The sequence below is a fragment of the Molossus molossus genome, unplaced genomic scaffold (assembly GCF_014108415.1).
Source record: "Molossus molossus isolate mMolMol1 unplaced genomic scaffold, mMolMol1.p scaffold_m16_p_1, whole genome shotgun sequence".
In the NCBI taxonomy this organism is placed as follows: Eukaryota; Metazoa; Chordata; class Mammalia; order Chiroptera; family Molossidae; genus Molossus; species Molossus molossus.
Window position 1 is genome coordinate 177,520,460 of NW_023425344.1, and position 17,310 is coordinate 177,537,769.

At 36.4% G+C, this 17,310-nt stretch overlaps 1 protein-coding gene across 1 annotated transcript in view; it reads left to right on the forward strand.

Moving 5' to 3' along the window:
* The window catches only part of FAM98B (family with sequence similarity 98 member B), a 49,997-nt gene that overhangs the window by 14,093 nt on the left and 18,594 nt on the right, over positions 1–17,310 (forward strand). Inside the window, exons 2-6 of the mRNA XM_036245746.1 lie at positions 3,798–3,943; positions 5,108–5,242; positions 9,318–9,496; positions 14,123–14,203; positions 15,129–15,245. Of these exons, the coding sequence (XP_036101639.1) occupies positions 3,798–3,943; positions 5,108–5,242; positions 9,318–9,496; positions 14,123–14,203; positions 15,129–15,245 (658 nt within the window). The remainder of the gene's footprint in view (positions 1–3,797; positions 3,944–5,107; positions 5,243–9,317; positions 9,497–14,122; positions 14,204–15,128; positions 15,246–17,310) is intronic.

Genomic DNA, 17,310 nt, shown 5'->3' on the forward strand with positions numbered 1-17,310 from the left:
GAAAATTTATGGGATGCAGCAAAAACAGTTCTGAAAGGGAAGTTCATAGCACTACAGGCCTACCTCAAGAAGCAAGAAAAATTTCTAATAGACTTTCTAATCTCACAATTTAAAGAACAAGAAAGCAAACAAAAAGAAAACCCCACATCAAGTAGAAGGAAGGAAATAGTAAAGATCAGAGCAGAAATAAATGACATGGAGACCAAAAAAACAATTCAAAGGATCAATGAAACAAAGAGCTGGTTCTTTGAAAAGATAAACAAGATTGATGGACCCTTAGCTAGACTCACCAAGAAACAGCGAGAGAACCCAAACACACAAAATTAGAAATGAAAGAGGGGAAATAATAACTAATACCACAGAAAACCAAAGGATTGTTAACTATTATGAACAATTATATGGCAACAAATTTGACAATCTAAGGCAAATGGACAAATTCCTAGAAACACACAGTCTCCCAAAACTGAACTGGGAAGAGATAGAAAACTTAAACAGACCAATAACAACAAAAGAAATTGAAGATGTAATCAAGACTCTCCCAGCAAACAACAACCCAGGCCCGGACGGCTTCATGGGGGAGTTTTACCGAACATTCAAAGAAGAACTAATACCCATTCTCCTCAAACTATTTCAGAAAATTCAAGAAGAAGGAAGACTTCCAAACTCATTTTATGAGGCCAGCATAATTCTAATTCCAAAACCAGAAAAAGACAGTACAAAGAAAGAAAACTACAGGCCAATATTCCTGATGAACATCAGATGCCAAAATCTTGAACAAAATACTAGCAAGTCGAATCCAGCAATACATCAAAAAATTTACTCACCATGACCAAGTGGGATTCATCCCAGGGATGCAAGGCTGGTGCAATATTTGCAAATCAATAAATGTGATACACCATATAAACAAAATGAAAGATAAAAATCATATCAATAGATGCTGAAAAAGCATTCGACAAAATCCAGCACCCATTTCTGATAAAATTGCTCAGCAGTCTGGGAATAGAGGGATCATATCTCAACATAATAAAGGACATATATGAAAGACCTACCGACAACATCATACTCAATTGGCAAAAACTAAAAAGCATTTTTCCCTTAAGGACAGGAACAAGACAAGGGTGCCCACTTTTGCCACTCTTATTTAACATAGTACTGGAAGTCTTAGCCACAGCAATCAGACAGGAAGAAAAAATAAAAGGGATCCAAATTGGAAAGGAAGAAGTGAAACTGTCATTCTCAGATGACATGATACTATACGTAGAAAATCTCAAAGACTCCATCAAAAATTTACTAGACTTAATAAATGGCAAAGAATTAGGAAACAAAATTAGTGTCAAGAAATCAATGGCATTCTTACACACCAAGGATGAACTCACAGAAAGAGAACCAAAAAAAAAATTACATTTACCATCATGGCAAAAAAATTGAGATACCTGGTAATAAACTTAACCAAAGAAATAAAGGACCTATTCACAGAAAACTGCAGGTCATTGAAAAAAGAAATAGAAGAAGATATAAAAAAGTGAAAGCACATACCCTGTTCATGGATTAGAAGAATTAACATCATTAAAATGTCCATACTACCTAAAGCAATCTATAGATTCAGTGCAATTCTCATCAAAATACCAATGACATACTTCACAGAACTGGAACAAATACTTCAAAAGTTCATATGGAACCAAAAAAGACCTCGAAAAGCCACAGCAATCTTGACAACGAAAAACAGAGTTGGAGCGATCACATTACCAGATTTCAGGTTGTACTACAAAGCCACTATAATCAAAAACGCCTGGTATTGGCACAGGAACAGGCAGATAGATCAATGGAACAGAACAGAGAACCCAGAAATGGACCCAAGACAATATGCTCAATTAATATTTGACAAAGGGGGCAAGAGCATACAGTGGAGTAAAGACAGGCTCTTTAATAAATGGTGTTGGGAAAAGTGGACAGCTACATGCAAAAAAAATTAAAGTAGACCATCAGCTTACACAATACACAAGAATAAACTCAAAGTGGATAAATGACTTAAATGTGACTCATGAATCCATAAATATCCTAGAAGAGAATGTAGACAACAAAAGTTCAGACATCATACACAGCAGAATTTTCACTGATACATCACCTAAGGCAATAGAAACAAAGGAGACAATGAACACATGGGACTACATCAAACTCAAAAGCTTCTGCATAGCAAAAGAAACAACCACCAAAATGGAAATGCAACCCACTCTATGGGAGAGCATAACTGCCAATGATACATCAGATAAGGGGTTAATTTCCAATATATATAAAGTGCTCATACAGCTCAACAAAAGGAAGACAAAGAACCCAAATAAGAAATGGGCAGAGGAACTAAATAGACACCTCTCCAGAGAGGACATACAAATGGCTAAGAGACATATGAAGAAATGCTCAACATCACTAATCATCAGAGATGCAAATTAAAACAACAATAAGGTATCACCTCACACCTGTCAGAATCGATGCCATCAACAAATCATCAAACAACAAGTGTTGGCGAGGGTGTGGAGAAAAGGGGACTCCAGTACACTGCTGGTGGGAATGCAGACTGGTGCAGCCACAATGGAAAACACTATGGTGTTACCTCAAAAAATTAAAAATTGAACTTCCATTTGACCCAGTGATCCCACTTCTAGGAATGTACCCTAAGAAACCTGTAACACCAATAAGAAAGAATACATGTACTCCCATGTTTGTAGCAGCACTATTTACAATAGCTAAGATCTGGAAACAGCCCAAATGTCCATCAGTAGACAAATGGATCAAAAAGCTGTGGTACATATACACAATGGAGTACTATGTAGCAGTAAGAAAGAAAGGTCTCGCCCTGGCCGGTTTGGCTCAGCGGTTAGAGCGTCGGCCTGCGGTCCTGAGAGACCCGGGTTCGGTTCCCGCTAAGGGCATGTACCTCGGTTGCAGTTTGTCCCCGGCCCTGGTCGGTTGTGCGGGTGGCAGCCACTCGATGTGTTCCTTTCACGTCGATGTTTCTCTCTCTCTCTCTGTTCCTCTCTCTCCCTCCCACTCTACCTGAACAAAAAAATGGAAAAATGTCCTCGGGTGAGGATAAAAAAAAAAAAAAAAAAGAAAAAGAAAGAAAGGTCTCTTATCGTTTGAGACAACATGGAGGGACCTGGAGAGTATTATCCTAAGTGAAACAAGCCAAGCAGAGAAAGACAAATATCACATGATCTCGCTTATTTGTGGAATATAATGAACATAACAGCCTGAGGAACGGGGTAGTCCCAGAGATGTGGAAGTGGGGTACAGACTGACAGTCCCCAGGAGATGGGTGGGGGGGGGAGATAAACCACAGAACTTATATGCATATATGCATGAACAATGCACATGGACAACGAAGCTGGGGACAGGTTAGGGAGGGAGGGGGTGGGAGTATTAGCGGGGGGGGGGGGAAGAAGCATCTGTAACTAAAAGAAATTAATTAAAAATATGAGACTTAGCTCTGTTTGACTTTGTTATGTATAATATTTCTCTTAAAATTGGTTGATAGTTTTACTAAAAAGTGTTAATTATACAGAACAGAAATCAGCAAACCATTACTGTAACAGAGCAGATAGTAAAAATTTTAGGCTTTGCTGGCCGTACTCTTTGTCACAGCTACTCAACTGCTCTTGCAGTGTGAAAGCAGCCAGAGACTATACATGGATACATTTATTAGCTGTGCTTCAATTAAACTTTTACAAAAACAAGCAGTAAGCTGTGGTAAAGAATATGAGAGTTTTTTTTTTTTTAACCTTTTATGTCTTTCTTTTTAGGTATAAGGGACCACTGTTAGAAGAGCAAGCCCTTACCAAGGCAGCTGAGGATGGACTCTCTTCACCTGAATTTTCAGAGCTCTGTGTTTGGTTAGGCTCTCAAATAAAATCCTTGTGCAACTTGGAAGAAAGTCTCACTTCAGCTGGTATTGTCATTGTGTTTTATTTACTTTTTTTGTTTAATAGTAAAATGAAATGATAGCTTATGATTTATAATTTTATCTACAATGTGCCCACTGTATAAAGAAAAATAATATGAAGAACTTAAGTGCATTATATTAAATATATTTGGATTAAATGTTATATTAACATTAATCAAGAATAAACGTAAGAATTTATTCTTACATTTGTATAAGATTATAAATAATTATGGTTTATCTGCTGTCTTAACCTTAGTAATTTTTAGAAAAAGTAATGAATTTGGTTTTTTAAAAAGTTTAATTTTTGATTACTGTTTATTTTTATTTAAGGTGGTTTTGTTTTCTTGTAAAGTACATGTAATTCCTAATTTAAGTTGTATTGCAAAGCCTGTAACTCAGGACATTGATTAGCATAAGAATGCTCTTAAAAATACTCATGTACTAGCTTATAAAGTTTAATTCATTACTATCATGGTAACTGGAGTTGTTGTGGGTCTTTGATTGGTAGAAATTCAGAGAGTGTAATAAAATGAATATAAAAAATTATTGGGCATTTGCTAGGGGACAAAGTAGCCTTCTTTTTTGAAACTATCATTTTAAATCCATTTCTTTTTTTTTTCCCTTGCAAAATCTAATATATTTCACTTGAAGTGAAGTAAAATAAGATAAATTCAAAACATATGACGCAGGCTCCCATATAATTAGGTTATGCAAGAAAGGTGATCATTAAGGCTTTATTCAATGATTGCATTTATTATCAGAATCCATAAAAATATAATAGAAATGGGTCATTTGCTCTGAAGCCAGTTAATAATTATAGCCATAATAACGCTTTTAATATTTTTGTTACTAATACAAAATATCTGCTTTTATGGAATGTACATTGGAAATACTTACCGGATTTAAATATAAAAATATTTATAATCTCATGATTACATATTTAGATTCTTAAATTGATACTTATGTTTGTGAATCTGAGTGTTACTTTCTAAATGTAGAAATTGTTTGGTTACCTTTACCTAAATTTTGGGGTCACTCATGTAAATATTTTATGTCAAAGAGAAAATTTAGAATTGAATATAAAATTGAAATGAACTAGTGGTGGATTTTATAGTTATCAGATTATATGGTAAATACTCAATTAATGTTTTATGATTTTTCTTTTTTAAGGGAGCGATGATCTAGAAAGCTTCCAGCTTGAGATAAGTGGTTTTTTAAAAGAAATGGCATATCCATATTCTGTACTCATGTCAGGAGATATTAAAGATCGCTTTAAAAAGAAGGATGATTGCTTGAAACTTCTATGTAAGTTTTTTCTTTGAACATTTGAATGCATGTTTGATCTTGTTTTTATTATTTTCAAGTCAGAATTTATAAAATTTTATTAATGATTATAGATATATATTTAAAAGGTTTTAATATTTGATTTAAAATATGAAGCTGGCTCAAAGGTATTTATATAAATGTAGTATAAATTTTACTAATATACTTGCTAACATTTCTAACACGATTTATTTGGCCAATATAGAGTTCCCAGTTTGTGATTTGTATAGTATTTTAGTAATTTTTTCTTCACCTAATTCATCTCTTGGCATTTATGACTAGATGTCCGAAGTTGGTGATCTCTCAAATCCTATTTAATTTTAAAACTCTTTTAAACTAGGTTACTAAGCAGATTATTAGATCTTGTTTTAGTGATAGGCACTGAATGATAGTGGGTTCAAAAATATATTGGTCACTTACTATCATTCCAGAAACTACTCTAGGCATTTGGGATATATCAGCTTTTTAAAAAAGCTCACCCTTGGGTCTGGCCAGTTTGGCTCAGCAGTTAGAGCCTCGGCCCATGAATCAAAGAGTTGCGAATTTAATTCCGTTCGAGGGCACAGACCTCGGTTGCTGTTTGATCCCCGGCCCTGGTCAGGGTCCTGTGTGAGGCAACCAATCGATGTGTCTCTCTCACATTGATATTTCTCTTTCACTCCTCCCTCCCACTCTATCTGAAAATCAATGGAAAAATATCTTTAGGTGAGGATAAAAAAAAAAAAATTGCACCCTCGGGCTGCTGGCATTCTAGTGAGTGGGACCTTTTTTTTTTTAATTGACTTTAGAAAGAGAAGAAGGGAGAGAGAGACATCGATTTGTTGTTTCACTTATTTATGTATTTCTTGGTTAATTCTTGTATTCGCCCTGACGGGATCAAACCTGAAATCTTGGTGTATCAGGATGGCACTTTAACCAACTGAGTTACCCAGCCTGGGCAAGTGTGGCCTATTTTCATCAGAGGTTAATTTGGAGTAAAATTAACCTATATCCAAACAATTACCATACATAAAAAGACATTTATTTATATTGGGTCCCTTCAAAAAATTTTTTAGTTCAGGTAAAATTCATGTTCTTTTGAAAGTTCTGTGAACAATGGCCATTTGAAAGAATTTTTTTAACATCTTACATGTTATTGAAGATTTCTATTGTTTTAGGTTGTACTATTTATAAAAAGATCCATGTGATATATTCCTCCTAGGCTCTAGTGTTAGTAATGTTTGTTACACTAGAGCAGACATTACATGTATGTGTTTAACTAGTAGTGATAATGGAGGTATTGACATTTGAATTACCTTATGTGTGTTAGGGGAGATTAAATTATGTCTATCCCCCTATTTCTTATACTGTTTCCCCATCTTCCTTCCATTCAGTGTGAGTCACTGATTTAATGAACCATTGCTATTTATTTATTTTTTTAATTCTCACTTGAGAATTTCCATTGATTTTTAGAGTTGGAGGGAGGAGGGGAGAGAAACATTGATTTGGTTGCTTCTCACATGACCCCGATTTGCAACCCAGGTATGTGCCCTTGACTTGAAATTGAACCCGAGACTCTTTGGTCTGTGGGCTGATGCTCTAACCACGGAGCAAAACTGGCCAGGGCTGAACCATTGTTATTAATGGGAGGTCATAGTAACCCATAGGTATATTTGGACAGGAAGGAAGCTAAGAAGCATGGCCTCAGGAACTTGCATATTTTTTCTGTCAGTCAGTGAGAACTATGTAGTAAATCATGTTTCCCTGTTTTCCTTAACTGCAAAAAAGCTCAGCAATAATGGTAAGATAGGTTTCTGGTGCAAATAAAAGTAAAGAGATATAAGAGAAGTTGGTATAATTTTTTCTGATTATGAAAATACATGCTCAGGAGGCAGGATAAAATGGGAGTTAGTGTTAAGTGGGTACAGAGTTTTAGCTGGGGAAGATGAAAAAGTTCTGGAGATGGAGTTTGGTGATGGTTGCACAGCAGTGTGAAAGTACGTAATGTCACTGTACAATGGTGCGACTTGGCTATGGTACACGTGTTTGCCATGATACTGTTTTATATAACTGTTGGAATGAAAACAGATCAAATATGAAACTATCTAAGTTATATTGGTAAGTAGAAAATGAATGTGTGTAGTAGTCTTGTAGAAAAGTTAATAGATGGTAGATCTACATATACATGCATGTATATGTATGTATACATACATGTATACGCTAAATATACATACATGTATATGCCTAAAAAGATAGCCAAGAAACTAATAATGGTGATTGCCTCAGGGAAAAGGCAATATGAGGCTCTGTGGTGGGAAGAAGATTTTTCACTGTCTTGTTTACCATCTGCATGGATTTGCATTTTAAATTCTAGACTGAACTCTTATTTGTATTATTACACAGAGCATATTTCTGTAGAACAAAGGTGGACTTCAGCCAAGGTTCTATCCAAATATACATTTTTGAAGAACTGGTGATTTGGTTAAGGAGAATTTAATACTTATTGGTCTTAACTTTTTGTGGCTCTTTTGACTGTCTGACTTGTGTAGATTGCATGAAAAAGTCTTTAAATCAATGGCTCTCAATTCTGCCTGCTCATGAAAATCACCTTAGGTGTGAAACAAACCACACTGCCCTACTCCCATTTCAGATCTGGTTCAGAATCTCTGAGGGTGGGATCTTGGCACTTGTCCTTTTAAAGTTTCTCAGATATTTCTCCTCATCTGAAACTGAAATTACTGTATTGAATTATGGTGTGTGTGTGTGTGTGTGTGTGTGTGAGTATAACTTTAAACAAATAAACACTAGCAAAACCCCAATATTTTAACTACCATAGTGAAAGTTAATTTAAAATAAGACTATAGCCATGTAGATTTTGAACCACTTATCTTAAATATGGCTGTTGAAAGGATTAAATGAAATTGTGACAGTAAAGGGATGGTCTATCCCAAAGGCAAATAATTGCTCAGATTACTCTATACTCTTATTAATTAGAGCTGGACGTTCTCCCCTGGCTTGAACACTCTGTGCATATGTGAGAATATTTTATCAGAGAGTTACACATTTTTATACATTCTTTTTTAAAAAAATGTTTTTATTGGTTTTTGGAGAGAGAGGAAGGGAGAGGGAGAGAGATAGAAAGAAACATCTATGAGAGAGAAACATCGATCAGCTGCCTCCTGCATGCCCCCCACTGGGGATGAGCCCGGCATGTGCCCTGATGGGAAATCGAACTGGCAACCTCTTGGTGCATGGATTGAAGCTCAACCACTAAGCCACACCAGCCAGGTTTATACATTCTTAAAATCTTGATTTACTGGTGTGTGTCTCCTACTGGACTTTAAACTCTGTGGGTAGGCACTCTTTTTTATTATAAGTTTCCTTTCACCCTCATTATTATTATTATACTTTTTGTGATAAGAACATAGCATAGAAACTGTCCTCTTAGCAAATTTTTAAGTATTTGAAAATTACACTACAGTATTGTTAACTATAGCCACTGTGCACTAAAATAGTGGATTTCTAGGACTTACTTTGTATAACTGATCAATATGTATCCAACTTGGCTTATGGGGGGCTATGTCAAGGTCCCCTTTGATTTTAAAACTTCATTAAAACAGATCACCAGTTCTTAAAATTTTTATATTTGACTAATAACTCCCTGTCTCACCCCACCCCCAACCCCAGCAACCATGAGTCTGCTTTCTGCACTATGAGTTTGACAATTTTAGATTTCTCATCAAAGTGGTATGTAGTATTTGTGCTCCTGTGTCTGGCTTTTTTCACTTTGCAGTGTCCTCCAGGTTCATCTGAATTGTTACAAATGGCAGTATTTCCTTCTTTTTAATGGCTTAATATTCCATTGTATGTGTATACCATATTTTCTTTATCCATTCATCTGTCAACACTTAGGTTGTTTTTGTATCTTGGTTATTGTGAACAATATTGCAGTGAACATGGTGAGTGCAGATCTCTTTGAGATTCTCATTTCAAGTTCTTCGGATATATACCCAGAAGTGGGATTTTTAAAGAGTCTGTGTACATTTTAACATTATTTATTTTTTTCCTTTTCTTTTAGTATTTTTAAGTACAGAGCTTCAAGCTTTACAGATATTACAGAACAAGAAACATAAAAATTCTCAATTAGATAAAAATAGTGAAATTTATCAGGAAGTTCAAGCTATCTGTGATACCCTTGGTGTTCCCAAGTCAACAACTTCTGACATTCCACTTATGTTAAACCAAGTGGAATCAAAGGTATGGTATTTGTTTTATTTTTCTTTCCCCAAAATTCAACTGAGTGCTGGCATGTAAATGTTGTATTAAAAATGAAATACTTCCTTTAAGTATCAGATACACATTCCATTTCAAGAGAAGTTTATCTTCATGAAAACTAAACTTTGGATTTGTAGTTACGGTACATGTGACCTAATCTGCCTGTAGTTTATACTCAGGCTTTGTAAAAGTGGTACGGTAGAGATCACTTTGCAAATTTAAGGATCCCTTTCCTACACAAGGTTGAAATACAGTATAATGAAACAAGCAGAGTTATTCTGTAAGGTCAAATGTAAACTCAATTTTTTAAATGGATATTGTTACTAAAATTGCAATGTGGTTGTCTTTGGCAGCAAATTTCTGGTGGATAAGTGTTTAGTAAGTGTTCGTTGTAGAGTGAATGTATGAATGAATGAATGAGTACCTTGATGGAGCAGAAGCAACCACAAACTCCTACTTCAAGATTTGAATTTTTTTCAATTATTAAACTACTCCTTTTCCTAGTTGAGCCATATGTTAGAGAGAATTCTACTCTCTCAGACAAAATTTTGCCTTAATTCCTATGTTTAGTAGGAGTCTTATAAGGGAATAGTATAGGGTTCATTTTAAAGGAAAAGAAAATTCTCACTCCTAAGAATAGGTACTACCCTGGCCGGAGTGGCTCAGCGGTTAGAGTGTTGGCCCACGGACCAGAGAGTCCCGAGTACGTGTGGGTGGCAGCCAGTTGATGTGTCTCTCTCACATCGATGTTTCTCTCTCTCTCTTCCTTCCTCTCTCCCTCCCGCTCTATCTGAAGATAAATGCAAAAATGTCCTCTGGTGAGGATAATAATAAAAAAAAATTATTCATATTCAAAAAACTTCAAGTTAGAAAATAATTTTTCTCCCAATAATGACAAAGTCTCTTCTGCATACATCACGCTTAAAAGAAAAAAAATATGAAAATATTTGCTTTTGATAGGTACTGAGTGGAGAAGAAATTCCTTTTAGGTAAATATTTATTCACAATGGCCCCAGTTAATTTCACATTAACTGGGGCCATTGTTAATACACGTACATTAACAAGTTTAAAACAAATTAATACAAACTTTTAGAAATGTGATAAAGTCCCAATTTAGTGCTATATCTGAATAAGTGAAAGGGAGTGGATAAAAAACCAAACCAAACCAGGTACTAAGTTTGGCTGGTGTGGCTCAGTGGTTGAATGTCGACCCATGCACCAGGAGGTCGCTGGTTCAATTCCCGGTCAGGACACATGCCCAAGTTGTGGGCCCAGTCCTTAGTTGGAGGCATGTAGGAGGCAGCTGATCGATGTTCTCTCTTATCGATGTTTCTATCTCTCTCTCCTTTCCTCTCTAAAATCAATAAAGGAAAAAAAAATAGATACTAAAACTCCATTTTTAGACACATTGCTTTAAACTAAGTCTTTGAATAAAGTACTTTTTTTTGCGTTGATTTTTTTTTTTTAATGTACTGAAAAAAAGATTTGCCTTAATGACTGAATATTTTAGTATAATTAAGATGAAAATACAATATTAAAAACTTTTTGGGGGGGGGGCAAGGATAGAACTTGCAAACCAAAGAATGTGTTTGTTGGTAAATCCCAGCTCAAAAACATTGTTCTGGAGTTAAGTTACTCTTGAAAGTTTTTTTTCCCTCTCATTTCCTCTGGATTAAGAGTGACCTGGGGTTGGCTAATCTGTCTGGGACTATTTCAAAATGAGACAGATTTCTGGGCTCTTCCTAGTGGTCCTTTCACATATTCATTCCAAAGGCTTTTTCCTTTTATGGGTTCCAGTTAGTATTAACAATTTCTCCAAACCTTTCTTTTCCTTACTTAAAGCAGGCTATAATGCCTGTGTTCAAATGCTGGCAGGCTAAGTATAAGGTAGCTGTCACTGGGGCCATTGTGAATAAATATTTACCTAAAAGGAATTTCTTCTCCACTCAGTACCTATCAAAAGCAAATATTTTCATATTTTTTTTCTTTTAAGCGTGATGTATGCAGAAGAGACTTTGTCATTATTGGGAGAAAAATTATTTTCTAACTTGAAGTTTTTTGAATATGAATCTAACATAATTATAGTAATATTAATAACAAATATATATCATTTACTGTCCTAAATGTTTATATGTAACAACCCATTGAATTCTGAGGTTGTCTATAATGAGGGTAGGTACTATTATTATCTACAACAGCTACATGGGGAAACAGGTACTAAAAGATTTAATAAATTAGATAAATATCTAACTAGTAATGATAGAACTAAGATGGGAACTCAAGCAGCCAAACTCCAGAGTTTATACTCTTTAACTCCATGACTATATAAGTAGTTCTCAAACTTACTAAAACTGCTATCTAATGTTAAATCCTAATGTGGTTCCATGTAAGAAAGTATAAATATGCATTTAGAATCCTTTTTAAAAATTTTTTTTATCTTCACCAGAGGACATTTTTGCATTTATCTTCAGATAGAGCCAGAGGGAGAGAGAGAGAGAGAAACATCAATGTGAGAGAGACCCATCGAACAGTTGCCACCCGCATGACCCCAACCAGGGCTGGGGACAAACTGCAACTGAGGTACGTGCCCTCAGCAGGAACCAAACCCGGGGACTCTGATCTGCAGGCCGACGCTCTTACCACTGAGCCAAACCGGCCAGGGCAAGAATCCTTCTTGAATGAGGAGTTGCAGCCAAAACTTTTAGTAATATATGAAATAGTCAAATTGGAGGTATTTACAATAGCTGGGGAAGCTACAGAAAAGGTATATTTTTTAAAAAGAAGGTAATTCTTTACAATATGTAAGAATTGTATCAGTAATTGATGATTGTTGTAGAGGTAGCTTTGCTGTGAAGCTAATAAAGCTTAAGCTTTGGTACACAAAGCTCATTGACACAAGTTCTTTTTAAGCTAATTTTTAAAAAAGAGGACAACGGCCCTGGCCATTTTGGCTCAGCAGTTAGAGCGTCAGCCTGCAGTCCAGAGAGACCCGGGTTCGGTTCCTACTGAGGGCACGTACCTTGGTTGCAATTTGTCCCCAGCCCTGGTTGGGTCGTGCAGGAGGCGACCACTCGATGTGTCCCTTTCACGTCAGTGTTTCTCTCTCTTCCGTTCTCTCCCTCCCACTCTATCTGAAAAAAATGGAAAAAATGTCCTCGGGTTAAAAAAAAAAAAAAAAAGAGGACAACAGTCATCAAAATACAATTTTAGAACATTTCTGTTACCCTCAAAGAAACCTTGTATCCATTTGTAGTTGGTCCCCTTCACCACCACCAGTCTTCAAGCTTATTTTATGTTCACAATTTTAATTCCTTAAAAAAAGTTATTTTTTATTGATTAATTAGAGGAAGGGAGGGGGAGAGAGAGATAGAAACATTGATTAGAGAGAACATCCATTGGCCACTTCCTGCATTCCCCCAACTGGGGATTAGGCCCACAACCTGGGCATGTGCCCTGACCTGGAATCGGACTGGTGACCTCTTGGTGCACGGGTCGATGCTAAATCACTGAGCCACACCATTGATTCCGTTTCTTTCTTTCCTTCTTTTTTTTAAATCCTCACCCAAGGATATTTTTACATTTTATCTTCAGACAAAGTGGGGGTGGTGGGGGAGAGAGAGAGAAACATTGATGTGAGAGATACACATCGATTGGTTGCCACCCACACGATCCCAGCTGGGGCCGGGGACAGACTGCAACCGAAAATTGAACCTGGGACTCTCTGGTCCACAGGCCCACGCTCTAACTGCTGAGCCAAACCGGCCTGGGCTAATTCCATTTCTTAAAGAGTGTCTCTCAACATTAAATAAGCTTCATGCCCCTAAAAATCTGAACTGCTCCTAATTGTTTTCCCTATTTAACCTGTTACTAAGAAACTAAATATTTCATTGTGTTTTGAAATATTTTCTTTATATAATAAAGGATTCCCAGTTAGGAGGATGAGCCCAACTTAGGCTAGCATTTCTCAAGACATTTTCTTTAGGATAGATGACTGTCAGTGGAATGACCCCTGATATTGCTAAAGCAAAAGCTAATGCCTGATATCTTGTTCACAAAAATAAAAATGTTTCAAGTAATTTAAATCACTGGCTTGCAAAAATAATGAAATTTGTATGTGGTGACTGTGAGAGGGCTTGGTCTCCTATGTTGTCTTTTTGAACAGTGAAACCAGAATACTTATAATTGGAAGGTGTACATAGTACTTAAATGAGAAAAATTAATGTGCTCATCAAAGGTATTCTTTTTGGGAATTTACCAGGATGTAAGAGAGTGCCATCATAAGAAGAAAGAAACTCCTAAATTGTTTTCTATAAACAATTCTAAGAGAATTGTAGCTACTACTAGTAGCTACTTTGGTTGTCTATATATGTTTTTTATTATTCTAGGAAAAAAGATGTGTTATACCTTGAATTAATACAGCTAATGCTCTTTGAAAAAGATATTCTGCCTTATGGTGATATTCTTTCCTAGTATATAAAGGTATATTTTAGTTATTTCACTTTAACATGTTATTTATTCTCTAGCATTAAAAATAGCATTTTAAGGAAGAATAAGATTGTTTTAAATTAGGGAATATGCATTTTTATGATATTTTATATTTACTTTTAGGTGAAAGACATTCTCTCAAAAGTCCAGAAAAATCATGTGGGAAAACCACTGCTGAAAATGGATTTAAATCTGAAACAGGCGGTAAGTCCCCCTCACCTGCCTTTTATTTGTTTTATGTAATTCAGCTAGTGAATATGACTTAATTTTATAAATGGACATCTAGATTTTACAGTATGTGGCATGTATTTATTATTTTTGAGAATGAAAATGAATTGATATCCTAGAGTAATAGGTCCAAACATTGCTTCAGTCAGATTATTAATTTAAAAAATATCTGGCCAAGCCCTGGCCAGTTTGGCTCAGCGGTTGGAGTGTTGGCCTGCGGTCCAGAGAGACCTAGGTTCATTTCCCGCAAAGGGTCACGTACCTCGGTTGCAGTTTGTCCCTGGCCCTGGTTGGGTCGTGCGGGTGACCACCACTCGATGTGTCCCTTTCGCGTCGACGTTTCTCTCTCTCTCTCCCTCCATCTCTATCTGAACCAAAAATAGAAAAAAATGTCCTCGAGTGAGGATAAAAAAAAAAAAAAATAATAATAATAATAATAAATATCTGGGCAAGGGTTTTTAATACTGCCCAGGATGTTAGCATAGTTGTGATTGGAAAAGATAGTAGCTAAAAGCCAGCATGATATTGGTATTTTCTTTCCTTATTGGTTCCTACTACTTAGTAAGTAGATGTTTTACTTAAAGTAACACATTTGATTGAAGATGAGGTAAATTCACAATTGCAAAGTTTAATTTATATGTTTGTATCTTCTGAATATCATCATTGTTCTATCAAATACTTTTTATTATTTAAATAATTTACTAAAAAGTCTAATGGGATCAGAAAATGGTCATCAACTATAGTATCTTTTGAATCAGTAGGAAATATTGACCACAATTTTAAAATTTCTTTTCTGTGCATAATGAAAGAGTCTAAAATATATGACCCACAATTTTAAATTTCTTTTCTGTGCATAATGAAAGAGTCTAAAATGTATGACATTTGTTTCCAAATTCTTTAGGAACAACTGGAAAGAATCAATGATGCTCTTTGCTCTGAATATGAGTGCCGCCGACGGATGTTGATCAAGCGATTGGATGTAACAGTGCAGTCCTTTGGATGGTCTGATAGAGCAAAGGTAAGGCTGTTTTCCCGTCTGTGTCCTGTAGGTGGTACTCTGTGACAGCTCTTCAGGCTCTCTTGTCTGTTGTTCTGTAACTGTCACATTTACACTTTTTCACTATATCTGAAGCACATGCCCAGGCGAACCACTGGTCTTATATAATGATCCTGGCCTTGTGTAAATCCATGTTTGAAGATATCTTAATTTCTACCCAGATCTCTTACATTTATTTTAAACTCATAGCTGTTGTGATTTATGCAAGGATTGCATAAAAGAAGGCATCATATGAGACAGTGAGATAGATATAGTAAGCAACTGATCAAGAAGGCAGGATATAAATATGGGTACAGGTAGTATGGATGCCTGAATAAGTCTTCTTAAAAGTATCTTAAGGCTGTGGAGTGTGGTCCAGTTGAAGAGGGGTTTGGGAGTGGGCATCCACAAATAGAATCTCTTCAGGTAGTTTTCTAGAGCGCTGCCTCCATCACTGCCATTTGATGCCTTTAACCTGTACCTAGGCTTTGTCTGGGATTTCCTGCCCTGCCTTACATCATCCTCTGGAAGCTCTCCAAACAGTGAGCTGGGACAACTGTAGGAAAACATTTGCTTCCCCTGTTTCAATGTCCTGTACTTCTTGATGTCCAGTGTCTGAAAAATCACTGGTTCACATGGATTATCCAGTTTTACAGTTGTTTCAGGTTGCGAGGTAAATCTTATGCATGTTACTCTGATATTGTTATTACATTCTTTATATTAATGGCATTTCTTCTGCCCCATGTTATATCAGCTGAACTCATTTATGCAGCTTCATTCAGCTGATGCCTGGGCTCGGCTGGAACATCCAAGATGCTTGTCTCACATGTCTGGGTTCTGCTGTCTGCTGGGGTGCTTCAGTGCTTCGGTTGTCTTCTTGGCTCTGATGTGGTCTCCATGTGGTGTCTTGTATTGGTTTCCTATGGCTTCCCAAACATATTACCACAAACTTAGTGGCTTATATAATATACATTTATTCTCTCACAGTTCTGGAGATCAGAAGTCCTAAAATGAAGATATTGGCAAGGTTACATTCCTTCCAGATGCTTCAAAGGAGACTCTGTTTCCTTGTATTTCCTAGCTTCCAGATGCCATCTGCCACCTTGTCCCTTGACCTTATCCTTCATCTTCAAAACTGGTAGTGTAGGATCGTCTGACCTTTCTTCTCTTTTTGCTTTCATTGTCACTTCATGTACAGTCGTCCCTCGCCACTTCACCCTTCAACTTTTGCGGTTTCACTCTATCGTGGTTTTTTCAAATATATTCATTAAAAGGTTGATCGAGACAATGAAAATGATACAGTGTGCTCTTGGTTGTCTGAGTCGATTATACACCCCTGTATTACAATTAAAATGAAAATTACTGTATGTATGGACTATAGGCCTGTGTATTCGAGCACCCCGGGAATCCTTCAACACCAGGTGCAACCGCTAGAGTGGAATGGATTAACCACGACAAACGAGGGACGACTATACTCCTGTCTCTGGCACTCCTCTCTAAGGATCCTTGTGCTTACACGGGGCCCACCTAGATAGTCCGGGATAATCTTTCCATCTCAAGATCCTCAGTCACATCTGCATCTACAAGGTAACATATTCCCAGGTTCCAGGGATTAGGATGTCGATAACTTTGGGGGGCCATTATTCAATTTTCCAGGTGTCTCATCTTTCTTCTAATTGGATTTTACTTTTTCTTGCATTGTATTGTACTGTCATATGCTGCTGCTTTTTTCCTCTTCATTCTTTTTAAAAATGTTTTCTTTAAAAAAATCAGGTCGTCTAACATCAGAATTCTCCATTTTCTGTATGTTTCCCTCCCAAAAGCTTATCTCCTCCTGTTGCAGTCTGGGCTGTTTGCACGATTATCCTTGGCTACCACTATTTCTGGACCCGATGGCCTCCTCTTTCATTGTTTATTCTCCTATTCTGTTAGAGTAAGTCCACAAAAACTTCCTAACAAAGGGTACCTTTGCATGATTCTTCCGAGTCCTTGAATTCTGAAAATATGTTTATTCTGTCACGTTTGATTTATAATTAAAATTCTAGGT